Raw genomic sequence first — 22,109 nt, 5'->3', positions numbered from 1 at the left:
CAATATACAGTACAATATGCCCCAAATAACCCAGGGGCCATAGTCAGCAGGTAGGAGGCTAGCAAACAGGCTTCTCCAGGGCCCAGTGGCGAGGTTGGTTTTGCCACAACCACCTCATCAAAATGCACTCCCTATCACTGAAAGCAGATTGAAAAGTCACCAGAAAGATATTTTAGCCATTCCTTTGGGGATATTGAGAAACCGAAGTCTGACATCCACTTGGCAGCATATGAGAATGTATCATTCCGTAGCAGAGTTAAAGTGTTTTGGCAGTAGTCATTTGGTTTGTACATAAGGATCCAAAAATTGTAGGATGTCGGGAGCCCTTTTAGTGTGAAGGTAGAGATATCAAGAAATGCTAAACTTCTGTATATACAAATTGGTCTACGACTGTATGACATCTATGTGTGAGAATGGCATGTAGTGGTCATGGCTCTGCTTACTCAGAACATCTCTCAATTGTAGGTATGGCTTAGGTGAGATCTGTGAGAGAAATGCACCCTGTCTCCCAGGGATAAATAAGGGTTATCTGTGCTTGGGTAAAGAGGAGAGTGACGAATGCTCCTTACCCTGGACGTTTGCCACAAACTCCTGGATGAGTGTGGAAACTAGTCCCATGCCCACCGACTGTGGGCCATATACATTGTGCCGAAATTAATACTTTGCCTTCTATTCCCAAGCCATTTCCCTGGTTTATTTTTAGGGTTCCTATATGTGTGGAATGTATCTTTAATAGTTTGTTTTATGATCTGTAACTCTAGTGCCTGGGGATAATTAGGCTAAGCAAATATCTCTTTTGGATATCATATTGAAACACAAGGGTTTTTTTTTTTTTTTTGTTCTTCTTTAAAGCTAATGATCATTACCATATTAAAGGACTTCTTATCTGAAAGGGAAGCAAGACATATGGCAGATGTGAGAGTTGGTTTGTACAGAGTCCAGGCCACTTATGTGCAACTTCTCACACCTTAAAGAATAGCTCTGTTTGGGGTCCCCGCTTCAAAGAGGAACTTAAGTTGTAAGCTCTGGCCTTCCATGCAATCAATTAACCCCTTTTGAAATATAAAAATGTGTTTGTGCGGTGTTTGGAACTATTGTAGATGTTTCTGTACCTGAGGGATAATTAAATTAAAGAAGTTTCCTCATGTAGCGGATGACCCTGGGCTGTCCTACAAATTTCATGTGAATAACTGTATTCGTGTACATTGCCAGTTTCTATGTGTTTTAAAAGAAGTGTATTCCTCTGATTGTTCGGTAGAATCATTCGAATAAAGTAAGGGAATGAAACTACCGAACAAGCAGACCTCCCTTGTGTGAAGTGTGCCTTCAATTACTCGTGGCAACAATGTTGCAAACGGGTAATTGACCATCAGTGCAGTGTGGTCTTTGTCCTCTGGGTGGCCGCCATTCGAGAAACGAACAAGTGGCGGCGGCCATCTTAAACTCCCGAACAGCGGTGTTTTGCCATCGAGTGTCTGGAACTAAAATCGGACACTCGACTAGGCAAACACTGCTGAGACCTCCAGGTTTCCAGTATTTCGTGTAGAAACTACCGAACCCCACGAACTAGGGGATTCATTCGAATCCTCACCAGGCTCCATAACCCAGGCAATTCGTATGTTTTATTCCCTTTTCTGTGACCGACCGCAGGGCCAAAATGCATGGAACTATTTTCGGATGCTTTTGCCATGCGGTCGGTCAAAACTTTAACCCTCCATAATTCCCGAACCCCTGGTCCGATCTGGGTGATTTTTGGATATGTGCCTCACCCATATCAGGGCTACCAGGGGATGTAACATTTAAAGGGGTAACCCTATGTTTAGGGGTACATCCAGAAACCCAGGGAATTTGTGTCTGTAATAAGGGGATTATGATGTAAGCTGAGGGGAAGAGATGTGTGGGAGGTTACTAATCCCAGATTGGATACTGTAGTAATTGTTGAAAACCCCTCCCTTGCATGGGAGCATGCTTTATAAGGCACTGTGGAATAAAGATTGTCAGTTCTGCTCCTAAAACTGTGTGTCTTCCAGTTATTGGGATTGCTGTTGGGATATTGCTGTATTACTTTGCCTGCTGGAAACCTTGCCTGTGGATTTACAATTGCCTTGTTCCTGAGCCTCACTTGGATTCTAAGCGGAGATAACTAGGAGAATATTGTACCTCCGCTACACCTCATGCAATTATATCTCAGGCACAGAGGATCTTGGGAGGGAAATTCCTGTAATGTTGTATGAGAGACCCCTTATAGGGGTCTGTGAATAAAAGCCATGTGTAACCAAATAAATAGATATTCCTGTTGTACCCTTCATCAAGTCTCGGCTGATGTTTGGGTAACCAAGGGCTCTGATCATTGTTTCACTTGGGATTTAAGAGACTTACAAGATGCCTGTACATTATCCTTGACTTGCCTTGAAGGCCACCAAAACTTTTGTGTGATACTTTTAAATGTTTTCCGTATACCAGGATGACCGGCTATCTTGGAATCATGAAATAAAGACAATAGTCCCTATCTGTCCCTTTCTTTTACATATAATAAATCATCAGGTTTATCGGGAGGTACCTGATTCTGGTATGAATTAATATGGTCTAGTAAAAGGGAAGAAACAGTAAGGTGAGTGGCTGCAATGATGTTGGAAGGGGGTACAATGGTGTCAGGTTCAGTGGGTGTTATTTTCAGTAGTTCGAATTGTCTGAAGATGGCACCTGCTTTAACATTGCGATAGACAGGCCTGTATGTAATCGAGTATTGAAAGCGTGACAAAAACAGGGACCATCTTACTTGTCTGGAAGACAAACGTTTAGCCTCATCTATATAAGAGAGGTTTTTGTGATCCGTTATCACCAGAATAGGATATTTGGAACCCTTTAGTAAGTGTCTCCATTCCTTAAATGCTAACACTATAGCTAGAAGTTCCCTGTTACCAATTTCGTCATTCTTCTCAGAGTCGGATAATTTATTTGAAAAGAAACCACATGTGGGCAGGGGATCTTTAGGAGTCTTTCTCTGAGAAAAAATTGCTCCTACACCGGATTCAGAAGCATCTACCTCTAGTATGAAATGTAACGATGGATCAGGATGTCATTACACAGGAACTTTGGAAAATGCTTATTTCAAGAATTGGAAGGCATTAAGAGCTTCTGGTTTCCACTCACGTGGATTAGCATCCTTTTTAGTCATGTGAGTAATGGGACTTATTTTAGAAGATATATTTTTTTTATAAATTTCCTATAATAATTAGAAAACCCAATGAATCGTTGATTGGCCTTGAGTCCTTGGGGAAGCGGCCAGGACATTATAGCTTCTAGTTTGGTAGGATCCATACTAAAACCTTTATCAGTGATGGCATAACCTCAAAATTGTACTGTAGTTTGATCGAAAAGGCATTTTTCTAACTTACAGTACAATCCATTTTGGAACAATCTGATTAATACCATCTTAACATGCTGATGATGTGTTTGGAGATGTGTTTCCTGACTTTGAGTGTATATATGTGTATATATGTGTCCAACCTGGTTTGTCAACGGGCTTTAGCCAATAGCCTGCTGCATTATTCATCTAGGAATAAAAGGTATGAATTTTAAGAAACAGGGCTCTTTTAGCTTTGTGTTCTAGAAGTTGATTTGACTTTAGTTTACTATGTAACTATGTAATTGTCACATAAACACACACAGTTTGCTCAGTATGTTCAGTTGTTGTTAACATGTAATCCTAACAGCAGTTGAAGAGACAGTCAAGGACACCATAACAAGTTCATCACAATGAAGTTGTTATGCAGAATGGGACTCCCAGGTGCCATCTTACCTTAAAGGGATAAACCCCCTAGAGAATTGCTTAACTCCAAAGTCTAGACATAGCTGGATAGTGGAGGCATATGGAGTTACAATAAGGAATGTAAGAAGAAGAGATATTGTAGGTACAGTGTATCAAACTCCCCCAGGGAGGTGATACGAAGGAATGCATGTGACAAAATCGGTGGAAGGGACAACGAGACCCCAGCCAAGCTGCTGTGGCAAGGGGTCTACGGTGCTTATGGTGTCCGGTGTGGTGCTTATGGTACTCGTTGATATTAGGAAGTAGCGATTGGCGGAGGTACCCAGTCGGGGTGGCAGGCGGTCCGCCACATTAGCAATTCGACATTTGTTTAGGCTGTACTATAACAAAGCAATGCATACCGAGTGAGGAATGTATAATTCAAATTATGGGTATGAGAGATCATCAGTAGGTCTTTATTTATTTGACTACATCTATCTCTCTTTTCGCAGTACACGTTCTCTGGAGTTCATATCAGGTCGGAACACTATAATGAAACATTTAGGGAGAAACATGCAAATTATAATGGCCCAGCTGGAAGATAGGATTGCAAAGATCTCCATGGCTACCGTGTATTTTCCTTGTGCACTGAGTGAAGCTGGGATATAGGACACCCAGACACTGAGGAAGGCCAGCATGCTAAAGGTGATGAACTTGGCTTCATTAAAACTATCGGGAAGTCTCCTGGCCAAAAAGGCAACAATAAAACTGATAGTGGCCAGAAGACCAAGGTATCCCAACATGCACCAGAAGGCAGTGGATGAACCTTCATTGCACTCAACAGTGATAAGTCTGGGTTGAGACACAATGTTTAGTTCAGGGAATGGAGGAACAAGAGATAGCCACGTAATGCACAAGAGGAATTGTAAAAGAGAACAAATGCAAATTATGATATAGGACACCGGAGGCATGGTCCATTTTCTCAGATTGCTGCCTGGTTTGGTGGCCATGAAAGCACAAACCACCATGATCGTTTTGGATAAAATACAAGAGATACAAAGGGCAAAAACCATGCCAAACATAGTCTGGCGCAGAAGACACATAACTGGCTGAGGGTAACCAACGAAAGCAAAAGCACATAGGAAACAAAGTGAAAGGGATACTAGAAGAATGCAGCTTAATGTGTAATTGTTAGCTTTTACAATGGGGGTGTATTTATGCTGAATAAATAGTCTTAAAATACAAGCAGGAACCAATGAGGAAGTGATGCTCCCAGCCATTATAGCAGATCCCATTGGGTCTTCATAAGCGAGATACTCTAAGGGTTTTGGAAGGCATTGTGATTTCTGAGGATTTGGCCACTGATCCCATGGACACTTGATGCAACCAATGGAATCTGGAATAAAAATAAAATACATATATATTGTATATTATTATATTTCAAACATGATATACTATTATGTCTATTAAGGAGATTTTAATGAATACTGTTCTACATTTAAGACAGCTTTATAATTATCGATATAGTGTTACATTTTAATACTAATTCACTGGACTGGTTTATTTAATTATAAAATCTAAGTATCAAGATGGTAGAATGCTTAATATGTAACTGGATGTATATATGTTGTTTTATTATCCACATACTTTGCAATGTGTACCTTATTGTCTCATTTCTTTCTTTTTCTCTATAACCTGCATTGTTTAAATATTGCATAAATATGTGAGATATGTTAACTATGATACAATAATGGAAATAAGAATACTTGTAGTTTTATTTTACCAAAAGTAAAAACAAACAAACAAACAAACAGTTGGCTCATTAAATGTGACAATTTTAAAAACATATCTATTCTTCAGGTTATCCTTTTGCCCAGGCATTACTGAATTTGATTATTCTTCTAGCCTTTACTGTTTCTGTTAGCATGGTATACCAGATAAATATCAGGATAACTGATTGTTTCATCCTCTCAGTATACCAATCCCCCAACACTGGGATTCTCAACCTGGGGTACGCGCACCACAAGCAGGAGGGTACACTAGGAGCCAACCAAGGGTCTAACTTTAACCCTTTAAAGAATGAGCCAAGTTGTGATAAAAACAAAATGTAAACAAAACCTGGAATTTGCTCTACATGTCTGTTCAACCGTAATTCACCTCTTTTATATTAAATGCACCCACACATTGTGTATATCATGTTGTTCAGGAGAAATAGGGCTTTCATGTTACATCAATATTTATATATTAAAGGGACACTATAGTCACCTGAACAACTTTAGCTTAATGAAGCAGTTTTGGTGTATAGAACATGCCCCTGCAGCCTCACTGCTCAATCCTCTGCCATTTAGGAGTTAAATCCCTTTGTTTATGAACCCTAGTCACACCTCCCTGCATGTGACTTGCTCAGCCTTCCATAAACACTTCCTGTAAAGAGAGCCATATTTAGGCTTTCTTTATTGCAAGCTCTGTTTAATAAAGGATTTCTTATTCCCTGCTGTGTTAATAGCTTGCTAGACCCTGCAAGAGCTTCCTGTATGTGATTAAAGTTCAATTTAGAGATTGAGATACAATTATTTAAGGTAAATTACATCTGTTTGAAAGTGAAACCAGTTTTTGTTTTCATGCAGGCTCTGTCAATCACAGCCAGGGGAGGTGTGGCTAGGGCTGCATAAACAGAAACAAAGTGATTTAACTCCTAAATGACAGTGAATTGAGCAGTGAAATTGCAGGGGAATGATCTATACACTAAAACTGCTTTATTTAGCTAAAGTAATTTAGGTGACTATAGTGTTCCTTTAAACATAATTTAATATGAATAAAATATAAAAAAGTTAGAAATTAAGAATCTTTTTTTAATTTAGTTCTGCATGTCATTTTAACTGTGAATGTCATAACAATGTTAACTGTAACTGTAATAAAGTACACATATTTATATTCAGAAATGTCTCACAAATAAAACAGTGCCCCCTATGTATAGGTTTTATGGTGTTTTGGAAAGTTACAGGGCCAAATATACCACATTACATTTTTCAGTTTATACACATTGAAATTTTCCAGACTGGTTATGTTGCCTTTTTTGAGACTGTATGGTAGTCCAGGAATGAACATTACCCCCATGATAGCATACCATTTGCAAAAGTAGACAACCCAATGTATTACAACTGGGGTATGTCCAGTTTTTTTTTATGTAGCCACTTAGTCACAAACACTGGCCAAATTTCGCGTTCATATTTGTTTGTGTGTGAAAAATGCAAAACACTATTTTGAACGTTAATTTTGGACAGTGTTTGTGACTAAGTGACTACTAAAAAAAGGCTGGACATACCACATTTTCAATACATTGGGTTGTCTACTTTTGCAAATGGCATGCCATCATGGGGATAATTCTCATTCCTGGGCTACCATACAGTCTCAAGGCAACATAACCAATTGGGCAAATGTTAATGTGAAAAAAAGGAAATTCAAGCCTTATATTTGACTCAGTAACTTTTGAAAACACCAAAAAAACCTGTAGATAGGGGGTACTGTTAAACTTGGGAGACTTAGCTGAACACAAATATTTGTATTTAAAAATAGTAAAATGTATCACAACAATTATATCGTCAGTGAAAGTACAGTTTGTGTGTGAAAAATGCAAAAAAATGCATTTTCACTGACGATATCATCGTTGTGATATGTTTTACTGTTTTTAAAGAATTTATATTCAGCAAAGTCTCCTGAGTAAAACAGTACCCCCCCATGTAGAGGTTTTATGGTGTCCTGGAAAGTTACAGGGTAAAATATAGGTATTGCAAGCCAAATTCTCTAGACTTTCTGCCTGGGTTGTCAGCCAGATTCCTCAGATTGTAATTAATAAAATGACTTAATTATGTAAAAATATTATATAAAAATATTTGTAGAATTTAAATATATATATATATATATATATATATATATATATATATATATATATATGTATGATCAGGAATTATTTGATTTTGCACATGTAATTTGCACAACTAAATAAAAGAAACATTGGAACAAGACCTGTGAGGGCACCTCAGATAGATGATAGATAGATACATATATGTATTTATAATGTCATTCTAAATGTATTTTGAATTTAATACATATGTATATTAATATTAAAATACAGTTATAACAAATTTAAACCGGTATAAAATAAAAAAAATATATATATTTTTATTTTTATTTATTTTGTCAGTTTTTTTTATTTATTTATTGATTATTTTTATTATATATATATATATATATATATATATATATAAAAAAAAAAATAACATCATTCTAAGTGTATTTTAATATTAATATATATAATTACAAAAAACCAACGAATCTTGCACTCCACCTGTCCAGTAGTTCAATGCCCGGTGCTTGTCAGCCAAAATATACAACAACTTCCAAAGATAGCACTCCAAGGTCTTGATAAAAATTAACTTTTCTTTTTCTTGCTAAAACGACAAAGTGTCAACGTTTCAGTCCTGACGAAAGCCTGAGGGGATCAGGCTGAAACGTTGACACTTTGTCGTTTTAGCAAGAAAAATAAAAGTTATTTTTTATCAAGACCTTGGAGTGCTATCTTTGGAAGTTGTTGAATATATATAATTATATATATTTTAATATTAAAATGCACTTAGATTAATGTTTTTTGTATGTGTATGTGTATATAAAAGTACTTAATTCACACATATATATATATATATATATATATATATATATATATATATATATATATAAATATATACGTCCCAGGTCACAGCACTCAATGCTTCCGGTCTTTTAATGCTCCGGTGCTGTCTCCAACCAAATTGTATACGATACCAGTAGAGAGCACTCAGGAGTTTTTCAAGGTAAATTTCATCTGTTGCTTTATTGAGCAATTACAAATTCACACAATGTTCCAGTCGACGTTTCAGTCTGTAATTTCAATAAAGTAACAGATGAAGTTTACCTTGAAAGACTCCTGAGTGCTCTCTACTGGTATCATATATAAATATATATATATATACAATCCAAGTACTTTTATTTACTTTGTTAAACTTTTTATTAACCTTTATTAACTTTTTAAACTTTTTTTGCAGGCATGAGGGGGACAGCCTGAGGGCTAAGGCAGTCCCTCTGCAGGCACTGCATAAGCCGGCTATTCCGGCCATGTGATCGCAAGGACCTGCAATCACTTGGCCCGAGAGGGCCGATTCGAGCAGACCCCAGGATTGCGACCACCGGCGTGGGATCGGCGGGGACCGATCAGTCCCCTGGAAGGCGGGGACATTCTATGCCGCTTTCCAGCGTTTAGAGACACCCTAAAATGAATAGCATACAATACCCGCCATCCTTAAGGGGTTAAAATAGGCCAATGTTTTTGTAAAATTGCTTTAATATCATTAAAGGCCACCGCCCAACCCATGTCTTCCTTATTAAGGGTTGAGAAGCATGTAGGGGTTTATAAAAATACCCCTCTCAGTCTCATTAGAGATGTCTTTGCCAGAAGCTCAAGGAAGCAAGGTCAAAAGTCAGTGTAGGGCCCACCTGAGAGGCTTGCCTTGACGTGGGCTAAACTCTCATGGCCATTGGAGCAACTAAATAACCTCCATTTATTTTTTACTGTATGTATCGGGGCTGATGTGTACTGTGGTTGTTTGTTTTTTACTGTATGTATCGGGGCTGATGTGTACTGTGGTTGTTTGTTTTTTACTGTATGTATCGGGGCTGATGTGTACTGTGGTTGTTTGTTTTTTACTGTATGTATCGGGGCTGATGTGTACTGTGGTTGTTTGTTTTTTACTGTATGTATTGGGGCTGATGTGTACTGTGGTTGTTTGTTTTTTACTGTATGTATTGGGGCTGATGTGTACTGTGGTTGTTTGTTTTTTACTGTATGTATTGGGGCTGATGTGTACTGTGGTTGTTTGTTTTTTACTGTATGTATCGGGGCTGATGTGTACTGTGGTTGTTTGTTTTTTACTGTATGTATCGGGGCTGATGTGTACTGTGGTTGTTTGTTTTTTACTGTATGTATCGGGGCTGATGTGTACTGTGGTTGTTTGTTTTTTACTGTATGTATCGGGGCTGATGTGTACTGTGGTTGTTTGTTTTTTACTGTATGTATCGGGGCTGATGTGTACTGTGGTTGTTTGTTTTTTACTGTATGTATTGGGGCTGATGTGTACTGTGGTTGTTTGTTTTTTACTGTATGTATCGGGGCTGATGTGTACTGTGGTTGTTTGTTTTTTACTGTATGTATCGGGGCTGATGTGTACTGTGGTTGTTTGTTTTTTACTGTATGTATCGGGGCTGATGTGTACTGTGGTTGTTTGTTTTTTACTGTATGTATCGGGGCTGATGTGTACTGTGGTTGTTTGTTTTTTACTGTATGTATCGGGGCTGATGTGTACTGTGGTTGTTTGTTTTTTACTGTATGTATCGGGGCTGATGTGTACTGTGGTTGTTTGTTTTTACTGTATGTATCGGGGCTGATGTGTACTGTGGTTGTTTGTTTTTTACTGTATGTATAGGGGCTGATGTGTACTGTGGTTGTTTGTTTTTTACTGTATGTATCGGGGCTGATGTGTACTGTGGTTGTTTGTTTTTTACTGTATGTATTGGGGCTGATGTGTACTGTGGTTGTTTGTTTTTTACTGTATGTATCGGGGCTGATGTGTACTGTGGTTGTTTGTTTTTTACTGTATGTATCGGGGCTGATGTGTACTGTGGTTGTTTGTTTTTTACTGTATGTATCGGGGCTGATGTGTACTGTGGTTGTTTGTTTTTACTGTATGTATCGGGGCTGATGTGTACTGTGGTTGTTTGTTTTTTACTGTATGTATCGGGGCTGATGTGTACTGTGGTTGTTTGTTTTTTACTGTATGTATCGGGGCTGATGTGTACTGTGGTTGTTTGTTTTTTACTGTATGTATCGGGGCTGATGTGTACTGTGGTTGTTTGTTTTTTACTGTATGTATCGGGGCTGATGTGTACTGTGGTTGTTTGTTTTTACTGTATGTATCGGGGCTGATGTGTACTGTGGTTGTTTGTTTTTTACTGTATGTATCGGGGCTGATGTGTACTGTGGTTGTTTGTTTTTTACTGTATGTATCGGGGCTGATGTGTACTGTGGTTGTTTGTTTTTTACTGTATGTATTGGGGCTGATGTGTACTGTGGTTGTTTGTTTTTTACTGTATGTATTGGGGCTGATGTGTACTGTGGTTGTTTGTTTTTTACTGTATGTATCGGGGCTGATGTGTACTGTGGTTGTTTGTTTTTTACTGTATGTATCGGGGCTGATGTGTACTGTGGTTGTTTGTTTTTTACTGTATGTATCGGGGCTGATGTGTACTGTGGTTGTTTGTTTTTTACTGTATGTATCGGGGCTGATGTGTACTGTGGTTGTTTGTTTTTTACTGTATGTATCGGGGCTGATGTGTACTGTGGTTGTTTGTTTTTTACTGTATGTATCGGGGCTGATGTGTACTGTGGTTGTTTGTTTTTTACTGTATGTATCGGGGCTGATGTGTACTGTGGTTGTTTGTTTTTTACTGTATGTATCGGGGCTGATGTGTACTGTGGTTGTTTGTTTTTTACTGTATGTATTGGGGCTGATGTGTACTGTGGTTGTTTGTTTTTTACTGTATGTATCGGGGCTGATGTGTACTGTGGTTGTTTGTTTTTTACTGTATGTATTGGGGCTGATGTGTACTGTGGTTGTTTGTTTTTTACTGTATGTATCGGGGCTGATGTGTACTGTGGTTGTTTGTTTTTTACTGTATGTATCGGGGCTGATGTGTACTGTGGTTGTTTGTTTTTTACTGTATGTATCGGGGCTGATGTGTACTGTGGTTGTTTGTTTTTTACTGTATGTATCGGGGCTGATGTGTACTGTGGTTGTTTGTTTTTTACTGTATGTATCGGGGCTGATGTGTACTGTGGTTGTTTGTTTTTTACTGTATGTATCGGGGCTGATGTGTACTGTGGTTGTTTGTTTTTTACTGTATGTATCGGGGCTGATGTGTACTGTGGTTGTTTGTTTTTACTGTATGTATCGGGGCTGATGTGTACTGTGGTTGTTTGTTTTTTACTGTATGTATTGGGGCTGATGTGTACTGTGGTTGTTTGTTTTTTACTGTATGTATCGGGGCTGATGTGTACTGTGGTTGTTTGTTTTTTACTGTATGTATTGGGGCTGATGTGTACTGTGGTTGTTTGTTTTTTACTGTATGTATCGGGGCTGATGTGTACTGTGGTTGTTTGTTTTTTACTGTATGTATCGGGGCTGATGTGTACTGTGGTTGTTTGTTTTTTACTGTATGTATTGGGGCTGATGTGTACTGTGGTTGTTTGTTTTTTACTGTATGTATTGGGGCTGATGTGTACTGTGGTTGTTTGTTTTTTACTGTATGTATCGGGGCTGATGTGTACTGTGGTTGTTTGTTTTTTACTGTATGTATCGGGGCTGATGTGTACTGTGGTTGTTTGTTTTTTACTGTATGTATCGGGGCTGATGTGTACTGTGGTTGTTTGTTTTTTACTGTATGTATCGGGGCTGATGTGTACTGTGGTTGTTTGTTTTTTACTGTATGTATCGGGGCTGATGTGTACTGTGGTTGTTTGTTTTTTACTGTATGTATTGGGGCTGATGTGTACTGTGGTTGTTTGTTTTTTACTGTATGTATCGGGGCTGATGTGTACTGTGGTTGTTTGTTTTTTACTGTATGTATTGGGGCTGATGTGTACTGTGGTTGTTTGTTTTTTACTGTATGTATTGGGGCTGATGTGTACTGTGGTTGTTTGTTTTTTACTGTATGTATTGGGGCTGATGTGTACTGTGGTTGTTTGTTTTTTACTGTATGTATCGGGGCTGATGTGTACTGTGGTTGTTTGTTTTTTACTGTATGTATCGGGGCTGATGTGTACTGTGGTTGTTTGTTTTTTACTGTATGTATCGGGGCTGATGTGTACTGTGGTTGTTTGTTTTTTACTGTATGTATCGGGGCTGATGTGTACTGTGGTTGTTTGTTTTTTACTGTATGTATCGGGGCTGATGTGTACTGTGGTTGTTTGTTTTTTACTGTATGTATCGGGGCTGATGTGTACTGTGGTTGTTTGTTTTTTACTGTATGTATTGGGGCTGATGTGTACTGTGGTTGTTTGTTTTTTACTGTATGTATCGGGGCTGATGTGTACTGTGGTTGTTTGTTTTTTACTGTATGTATCGGGGCTGATGTGTACTGTGGTTGTTTGTTTTTTACTGTATGTATCGGGGCTGATGTGTACTGTGGTTGTTTGTTTTTTACTGTATGTATCGGGGCTGATGTGTACTGTGGTTGTTTGTTTTTTACTGTATGTATTGGGGCCGATGTGTACTGTGGTTGTTGCTACCGCCCAAGAGTAGTGGGAGTTTGAGCACAGTATCGATTTTTTTCTATTAGGCTTCATTAAAGATGGTGGAGAAAATTGGACCCTTGTTTTCCATTACATTCTTGGTGCTAATGTTAAGTCTAATTCTAGTTTTATCTTTTAAAATTTCACTAATGTTGGTTTCAAAATGCCATGATGATATTTATCTATGCTATCTCTCAGACTCACAAATTCAAACCTCTCATCACATCCACACTTTATAAGATTTTCTCCTCAGCATTGCTAGTGCCACCTATTTCAGCACAGATAGTGTTATTTACCATTTATCATTTGTTATAACTATTTTGCTGTGTTACAGATTGTTGTCATAATTGATTGTTTGATTGATTGATTGTTGTTATGATCTCTTTGTAACTATTTTTTGAAGGATTTGTTGTCTGTTTACAGTCTTGCCATTGAGGTTAATTGTGCTTAGTACCATAATGTTTTATGCTTTAATTAAGTGTTATTTGATATTATTCATTTTAGCTGTGCTTCTTACTTTTTATGTGTTTTGATTTCTTTCTTTCTAGTCTCTCTAAGTGGTGAGTAGCTGCCCAGTTTGTATTATATTGTGTTTACAGTTTATCGTCCACAATAATTAGATGTGTATGTGTTACATTCACCTTGATCCTTGTACCTCACACTTTACATAAACTCTGTGTGTTTCATCTTTGACTAAAATCTTCATTTTATTTCTTTACTGGCATTTTCCATTCATCCTTCAAATACAAGGTAATCATGTCCATACTAAAAAAACAAAAAAATAAACTTTTCTTGACCCTGATGCTTTGCCTAGCTAGCTCCTTTCCTTTTGCCTCCAAATTGCTTGAAAGATTTGTTCATTCTTGACTTTCAGTCTGAACTCCAATTCCTTACTTGAACTGCCACTCGAACTTCCATTCCCAATATGCCACTGAGAATCCCCTGACCAAAGTAACTAATTCTAAATCTAAAGGCTACTACTCACTACTTATTCTGTTTGGTCTTTCTACTGCTTTGAACACTGTTGATCACCCTGTTCTCCTTTTCACTCTTTGAGGCCTTGACTTCAGTGACAATGCTGTTTCCTGGTAATTTTCCAACATCTCTGACTGCTCCTACAGTGTCTCCCTCTCTTGCTCATTCTCTCCTTCTCTGGTAACTCTATTTCAGTTGGAGTTCCTCCATGGTCTGTACTGGGAAATTCCTATTTCAATTTATACTACATGGTGACCTGATATCATCCTATGGCTTTAACTATCACCAGTACACTGATGATACTCAAATCTACTTCTCCTTGCCTGATATGTCTAACTAGATAGCTTTGCGACTCCTAAAAACTTAACCTATCCAAGATCGAATACCTCAACTTTCCTTCCTTAAAGCTACCTCTTGGTCTGTTCCGTTAAGGTCAATGGTGCAAACATTACCTCTAATTCACAGTTGCATTGTGCTATTTGACTGCAACCTTTTCGTCACCACTTACATAAAATCTGTCACCATACACTGTTGCTTTCACCTTAGAAACAGCTCACATTTTTATCACTCAAGATGCAACTAAAACCCTTGTCCATGGTTTTGTAGTTTCCCTCCTTGATTATTGTAACCCTCTGCTTGTAAGACTGAAAAGTGATGAGATTCTTCTACAGTCTGCAATGAACACCTCTGCCAAACTCACCTACCTTACGAAAAGTAATTCTCACACTTTACCCCTCTGTCAGTCTCCACATTGGCTTACTATTTCATTCAAGATTCACTTCAAAGTTCTTGTGCTTACTGACAAAGCTTTCCATAACTGCACCCCTGCCTTTTCTCCCTTATTAGCAGATGTGCTTAACCTCAGCCTATTTGCTCAGCTGACTACCTGTTCTAACAACCGCATCTCAGACTCTCAACTGCAGGACTTCTCCAGCATTGCCCCCTCTTTATTGAATGCCTTCTTAAAGGACATCTGGCTCTCCTTGTCTCTGCAGCTCTTAAATAATCCCCCAAAATACCCTTCATTAGAGTAGCCTGTCAGCTCTCCCTGTAACTACCCATCCCGTTCAACCTGCCTCTGCTGTTTCCCACCGACTGTGCTCCCTCCTCCCTCCTCTCTTCCATCTGTTGATACATTCAAATGATTTAAATCATGTGATGGTAGTCACCATCATAGAAACATAGAAACATAGAATGTGACGGCAGATAAGAACCATTTGGCCCATCTAGTCTGCCCAATTTCTCTAAATACTTTCATTAGTCCCTGGCCTTATCTTATAGTTAGAATAGCCTTATGCCTTTTCCATGCATGCTTAAACTCCTTTACTGTGTTAAAACACTATGTTTAAGTTCCCCTGTGCCCATTATAGGTTGTATATTATGAGTTAAATAATGTGTGTGCTCTCCAGTCCTGCTGATGCTTTCTAGCAACAAGGTGGATTTGGTCTGTACAGCTCCATCTGTTGGTTGTGAAGATCTTGAAACTGCTATTTGCACTATCTGAATAGCAAGGCTCGTTAATTTGCATATTTAGGGGGATTTGCATATTATGGTTTCTGCAAACAGAGAACATGTTTTTTGTTGTTGTTATTGTATTTACCACCACTTTATAACCATGTTATTGAGTTATTATGAGTTCCTGTATGATTTCCCATATGGTTTGGTTATCTCTATGATACTGAGTGTGTCGACATAAGTTAAATGTAACGCAGATAGGGGCTAGTTGTGAATGAAAATAAAACAGTGCGTGTTAGTTCCATTGGGAACTCTGTTCCCTGTGTGGTTCATATATGGATACCAGTAACAGAGTCTTCTGACCTGTTGGCTAGCTGCTTTGGTCAACTTTGGACAACTTAAAAAAAAGCAGAGCCAGGCCTAAGAGCCACAAGTGCCTTTGCAAAGGCAGTAACTGGAGACACTGTAGGCAGAGGTGTGATACCTGCCTAGGAGAGGAACAGAAGAGGCAGAGGGAAAGATACCTGCCTGGAAGCAGGTATGCTAGGGTGGAAGATGTCCTCAGCAAACCCCAGTGAAGTTTTGGTGACTGGGGCTGTATTGTTAAAGGGTCCCTGATAGTAGCTAGGAAGCTGACCTGACAGAGGTACCCAGTCAGAGAATGGGAGCTCTGTCACAATTCCCTTATTTACCATTAAATATTTGACCCTCATCCATTTAGAATGTGAGCTCATTTGAGTTCACTTTCTGCCCACCCAAGATATAGGTGTAGAATGGAGCATTAAGACAATCACTTGCCTGTCTGATTGGAGATCTCGCCTTGTGGACAGGGGACACACTGGAAACAGCAGACTGGTTCTCCTCTTTTAGGTGCTTTACGGAAACCAGGAGGGCAGGTTTGACTGCAGACTGAGACAGGGACCTTGGAAAGAATCAGGATTAGTAGCTTTTTTGTCATTAAATATCTAATAATAACTGTGAATGTGTTGTTATGGATGTAGTAGAGAAGAATGGACTAGTACCCATACTAGCAATAAGAAAGGGACTACAATTGTAAAGTAATGGATATGGATATTAAAAGTATAATTGATATGCTTGCCTTTGAAAGTGAAGTTTTAGACATGTTTTAAGGACTAAGCTCCAGGTCAGATAACTCATTGCATATTGTAAAATTTGTATAATTCTTAAAAACATCAACAGCTCAGGATTAATTGTAACCTAATTCTTATCATTTACTTGCCAGTTCTCCACAATTCCGGATTTAGTAATTAAAGCCCAATGAGTCATAGAAAACACAAACATGTAATTATTATGTTACCTGTTGATCTTCAATCCCCCAGACTATGGCACTTGTGTTGATGTTGAAGACTTGTCCAAAAAATGTTGACGTGTCATAAGTGCCAACGCTGACATGCATTACAGTACCATTTGTGCCAAGCTTCCAGTTTATAATGTCATAAACAGCAGGTGGGTTACCATTTCTATCAAAGTAAAGCTCCCTCCCGCTGCTCAGTTTGACCTTCACTTTCTTCATGTAATGCAAGAGCTGAACGAGAAGATGAATATTGTTAATTGCAGGTAGAAGGAATAGTCACGGATGTGTGTTAATGTGAAATTATTAATTTAAAATGTCATAAACTGAAACAGAAAATAAAATAGGTAAAAAAGGTAAAAGCTTTGATTTAACAATTAGGACAAGCCCTTCAATGATGATCACAATCTGTTAGAAAAAAACTTCACAAATAATTTATCCACAGGAGTCACAATTAAAGGGATCTTTTGTAGATAAATCATTTGAAAAGTTGTTGTAATACATTATGATAATTTGAAGTGCTTATCCAAAGGTATCAAGGCCAACGTGTGTGGATTCATGGGAGATATGATTTTCTATGTATTTTAATCTTCTGTGTGATCTATTGTAATGTATATTTCTAAATTAATTTATCTCTCTTACTCTAGCTCTGTGGAGGTGGACATCCTTAGGCTTTTCTGGTAACTCTATTTCAGTTGGAGTTCCTCCATGGTCTGTACTGGGACCTCTTCCTATTTCAATTTACACTACATGGTGACCTGATATCATCCTATGGCTTTAACTATCACCGGTACACTGATGATACTCAAATCTACTTTATCCTTGGCTGATATTTCTGACTAGATAGCTTTGCGACTCCTAAAACTTAACCTATCCAAGATCAAATACCTCAACTTTCCTTCCTTAAAGCTACCTCTTGGTCTGTTCCGTTAAGGTCAATGGTGCAAACATTACCTCTAATTCACAGTTGCATTGTGCTATTTGACTGCAACCTTTTCGTCACCACTTACATAAAATCTGTCACCATACACTGTTGCTTTCACCTTAGAAACAGCTCACATTTTTCTCACTCAAGATGCAACTAAAACCCTTGTCCATGGTTTTGTAGTTTCCCTCCTTGATTATTGTAACCCTCTGCTTGTAAGACTGAAAAGTGATGAGATTCTTCTACAGTCTGCAATGAACACCTCTGCCAAACTCACCTACCTTACGAAAAGTAATTCTCACACTTTACCGCTCTGTCAGTCTCCACACTGGCTTAATATTTCATTCAAGATTCACTTCAAAGTTCTTGTGCTTACTGACAAAGCTTTCCATAACTGCACCCCTGCCTTTTCTCCCTTATTAGCAGATGTGCTTAACCTCAGCCTATTTGCTCAGCTGACTACCTGTTCTAACAACCGCATCTCAGACTCTCAACTGCAGGACACTGCATATGTTCGCCATCCGTGGCGAACACGAACAAGCTATGTTCGCCAGGAACTAGTCGCCAGCGAACCGTTCGGGACATCACTAAAACTCAATGTAAGGGAGTTATAGCGAATTAGGGATAACAACACACGAAAAGGACTTGGGAATTGTTATAGACAACAAACTATGCAACAATGTGCAATGTCAATCAGCAGTGGCCAAGGCCAGTAAGGTATTGTCATGCATGAAAAAGGGCATTCATTCTCGGGACGAGAATATCATTTTGCCTCTCTATAAATCACTGGTAAGACCACATATTGAATATGCTGTGCAATTTTGGGCACCTGTTCTAAAGAAGGATATCATGGCACTAGAAAAAGTGCAGAGGCGGGCTACAAAATTAATAAAAGGAATGGAACATATCAGCTATGAAGAAAGGTTAACAAATTTAAACCTATTTAGTTTAGAAAAACGTCGCCTGAGAGGGGATATGATAACATTATACAAATATATTCGGGGCCAATACAAACCATTGTGTGGAAATCTATTCACAAACCGGACTTTACATAGGACACGAGGCCATGCGTTTAGACTGGAAGAAAGAAGATTTCGTCTAAGGCAAAGGAAAGGTTTTTTTACTGTAAGAACAATCAGGATGTGGAATTCTCTGCCTGAAGAAGTGGTTTTATCAGAGTCCATACAGATGTTCAAACAGCTACTAGATGCATACTTGCAAAGACAGAATATTCAAGGATATAATCTTTCAATGTAGGGTAATAACTGCTTGATTCAAGGATAAATCTGACTGCCATTCTGGGGTCAATAAGGAATTTTTTGTCCTAGCTTGTTGCAAAATTGTGCTTCAAACTGGGGTTTGTTTTTTTTTTGTTTTTTTTCTCTTTTGGATCAACAGCAAAAAACAGGTGTGAGGAAGGCTGAACTTGATGGACGCAAGTCTCTTTTCAGCTATCTAACTATGTAACTATATTAATAAACAACAGAGAAAGTAATGGAAATCAGAAGAAAAGATAACTCAAAATTTAGGTATTAAATGAGAGGTACAGAAAGGGTGAAAGAACAGAAGATGAGGTTAAAAACTGAAAAAAATTAGCTAATGTTCTAGTACCAGAATGTTTTCACTCGTAAATATTAAAGAAACAAAATTGACATCACCACAATCTCTCTTTTTTAAACAAATCAACTCATAGGATTCGTTCTACATAATTTTAAAAATGGTGTATAATAATTTGTTTTCCAGTTTGAGGTGTGTGGTGCTTATGGGGATAGTGATGAAAACATGAAGAGAGTGAGAAAAGGGTTAGCAAAAATATGATCATGGTCATATTTGGATTCATGTTAGTGGTTTGTACAGATGGGGTGGAGAATTTGTTGACGCTTTATAATTAATAATAATAATAATAATAATAATAATAATAACGGTTACATTTACCATATAGATTAATAAAAAAAGCAATACAAAAAATCTGAATCCTGAACATGGCTACTTGATTAAAACCAAACAAAAATGGTACTTGAGCACTATCCCAAATTCTTATGCACATTTAAATAACTGAAGGTTTTTTTAGTATCACTGAAATGTCAAGGCAAAACCTCTAAAATGGCCATTGGAGTTATTTTTATTTTTTTTAAAAAGCCTGTTAAATAAATGTGCATAGGGATGTGGAATAGTGAGCAAGTAAAATTTTTCTTTGGTTTTTATTACACTCCTCAAAAAAATAAAGGGAACACTTAAACAACACAATGTAACTCCAAGTCAATCACACTTCTGTGAAATCAAACTGTCCAGTTAGGAACCAACACGGAGTGACAATCAATTTCACATGCTGTTGTGCAAATGGAATAGACAACATGTGGAAATTATAGGCAATTAGCAAGACACCCCAATAAAGGAGACCACTTCTCAGTTCCTATGCTTCCTGGCTGATGTTTTGGTCACTTTTTAATGCTGGCGGTGCTTTCACTCTAGTGGTAGCATGAGACGGAGTCTACAACCCACACAAGTGGCTCAGGTAGTGCAGCTCATCAAGGATGGCACATCAATGCGAGCTGTGGCAAGAAGGTTTGCTGTGTCTGTCAGCGTAGTGTCCAGAGCATGGAGGCGCTACCAGGAGAAAGGCCAGTACCTCCGCCTTTGTGCAAGGAGGAACAGGAGGAGCACTGCCAGAGCCCTGCAAAATGACCGCCAGCAGGCCACAAATGTGCATGTGTCTGCTCAAACAGTCAGAAACAGACTCCATGAGGGTTCGATGTCCACAGGTGGGGGTTGTGCTTACAGCCCAACACCGTGCAGGACGTTTGGCATTTGCCAGAGAACACCAAGATTGGCAAATTCGCCACTGGTGCCCTGTGCCCCTCTTCACAGATGAAAGCAGGTTCAGACTGAGCTCATGTGACAGACGTGACAGATTCTGGAGATGCTGTGGAGAACGTTCTGCTGCCTGCAACATCATCCAGCATGACCGGTTTGGCAGTGGGTCAGTATTGGTGTGGGGTGGCATTTCTTTGGGGTGCCGCACAGCCCTCCATGTGCTCACCAGAGGTAGCCTGACTGCCATTAGGTACCGAGATGAGATCCTCAGACCCCTTGTGAGACCATATGCTGGTGCGGTTGGCCCTGGGTTCCTCCTAATGCAAGACAATGCTAGACCTCATTTGGCTGGAGTGTGTCAGCAGTTCCTGCAAGACGAAGGCATTGATGCTATGTACTGGCCCGACCTTTCCCCAGACCTGAATCCAATTGAGCACATCTGGGACATCATGTCTCGCTCCATCCACCAACATCACGTTGCACCACAGACTGTGCAGGAATTGGCAGATGCTTTAGTCCAGGTCTGGGAGGAGATCCCTCAGGAGAACATCCGCCACCTCATCAGGAGCATGCACAGGCATTGTAGGGAGGTCATACAGGCACGTGGAGGCCACACACACTACTGAGACTCATTTTGACTTGTTTTGAGAACATTACATCAAAGTTGGATCAGCCTGTAGTGTGTTTGTCCACTTTAATTTTGAGTGTGACTCCAAATCCAGACCTCCATGGGTTGAAAAATTTGATTTCCATTTTTTAATATCTGTGTGATTTTGTTGTCAGCACATTCAACTATGTAAAGAACAAAGTATTTCAGAAGAATATTTAATTAAATTCATTATTTTTGTGTTCCCTTTATTTTTTGAGCAGTTTATGTGTATTGGGACTGATGTGTACTATAGTTATTGATGCTAGCAAAGAGTACTGGGATTTTAAATGCAGGGATTCATTTTGTATAGTTACTTGATTGTTTTTCCTTCATATATATTTTTTTAACTTAAAAAAACTCCAGAATATTCAAGATTATAATTATTAAGTATGAGGCCATGTTGTTGAACCAAGGGAAGAATTGTTTTGTTTGTTTTTTTGTGCCTTCTTTTAGTTTAACATCATAAAGGAATGGATTTTAAAGGTTGAACTTGATGAATGTTTGTCTTTCTTCAACCTAGATTACTATGTAACTATTTAAAAATTAGTTTTACAACAAAGCAAATAAAATATAAAACTACCTGCCATGCCTTGAATGTCCAAACGTTTGCACATCTCCCAAGAATGAATGGACCTTCTTCTTTATTGCAGGTTTTAAGATCTTCCAGTGCCCTGGCCAAAACATGAACAGCAATATAGATATTATAGGTCACTCTTAAATGAGAGACATCATTGTAATTGTTTTGTATGCTTTCCAAAGTTTCTTCTCCAGTACATGGCATTATTTGAGTGTTTGTAGACAGTGTGACATTCATAACATCTATATATTTGCATCCAAAAGATTTCTCCC

General features: G+C 38.5%; 1 protein-coding gene across 1 annotated transcript; it reads right to left on the bottom strand.

The window, feature by feature from the left end:
• Positions 1-4,089: 4,089 nt before the first annotated feature.
• On the bottom strand, positions 4,090-22,041 carry LOC134601911 (vomeronasal type-2 receptor 26-like). The gene is made up of 4 exons (XM_063446416.1): positions 21,841-22,041; positions 16,879-17,106; positions 16,359-16,482; positions 4,090-5,147 (listed from the first exon to the last, which is right to left on the bottom strand). The coding sequence occupies exons 1-4, from the start codon at positions 22,039-22,041 to the stop codon at positions 4,246-4,248; spliced, it is 1,455 nt and encodes a 484-aa protein (XP_063302486.1). The 3' UTR covers positions 4,090-4,245.
• Positions 22,042-22,109: the final 68 nt, after the last annotated feature.

The sequence above is a fragment of the Pelobates fuscus genome, chromosome 3, assembly GCF_036172605.1.
Source record: "Pelobates fuscus isolate aPelFus1 chromosome 3, aPelFus1.pri, whole genome shotgun sequence".
Taxonomy (NCBI): Eukaryota; Metazoa; Chordata; class Amphibia; order Anura; family Pelobatidae; genus Pelobates; species Pelobates fuscus.
This window is presented reverse-complemented; position numbering and strand designations above follow the sequence as displayed.

Excerpts from the sequence above, each read along its gene's own strand:
- LOC134601911 (XM_063446416.1), bottom strand. The coding sequence starts at position 22,041 with ATGCCATGTACTGGAGAAGAAACTTTGGAAAGCATACAAAACAATTAC. Across the intron at positions 17,107-21,840 it reads GGACATTCAAGGCATGGCAG|CTCTTGCATTACATGAAGAA; the intron begins GTAGTTTTATAT and ends CTTCTCGTTCAG. Across the intron at positions 5,148-16,358 it reads CGAGATCTCCAATCAGACAG|ATTCCATTGGTTGCATCAAG; the intron begins GCAAGTGATTGT and ends TTTTTATTCCAG.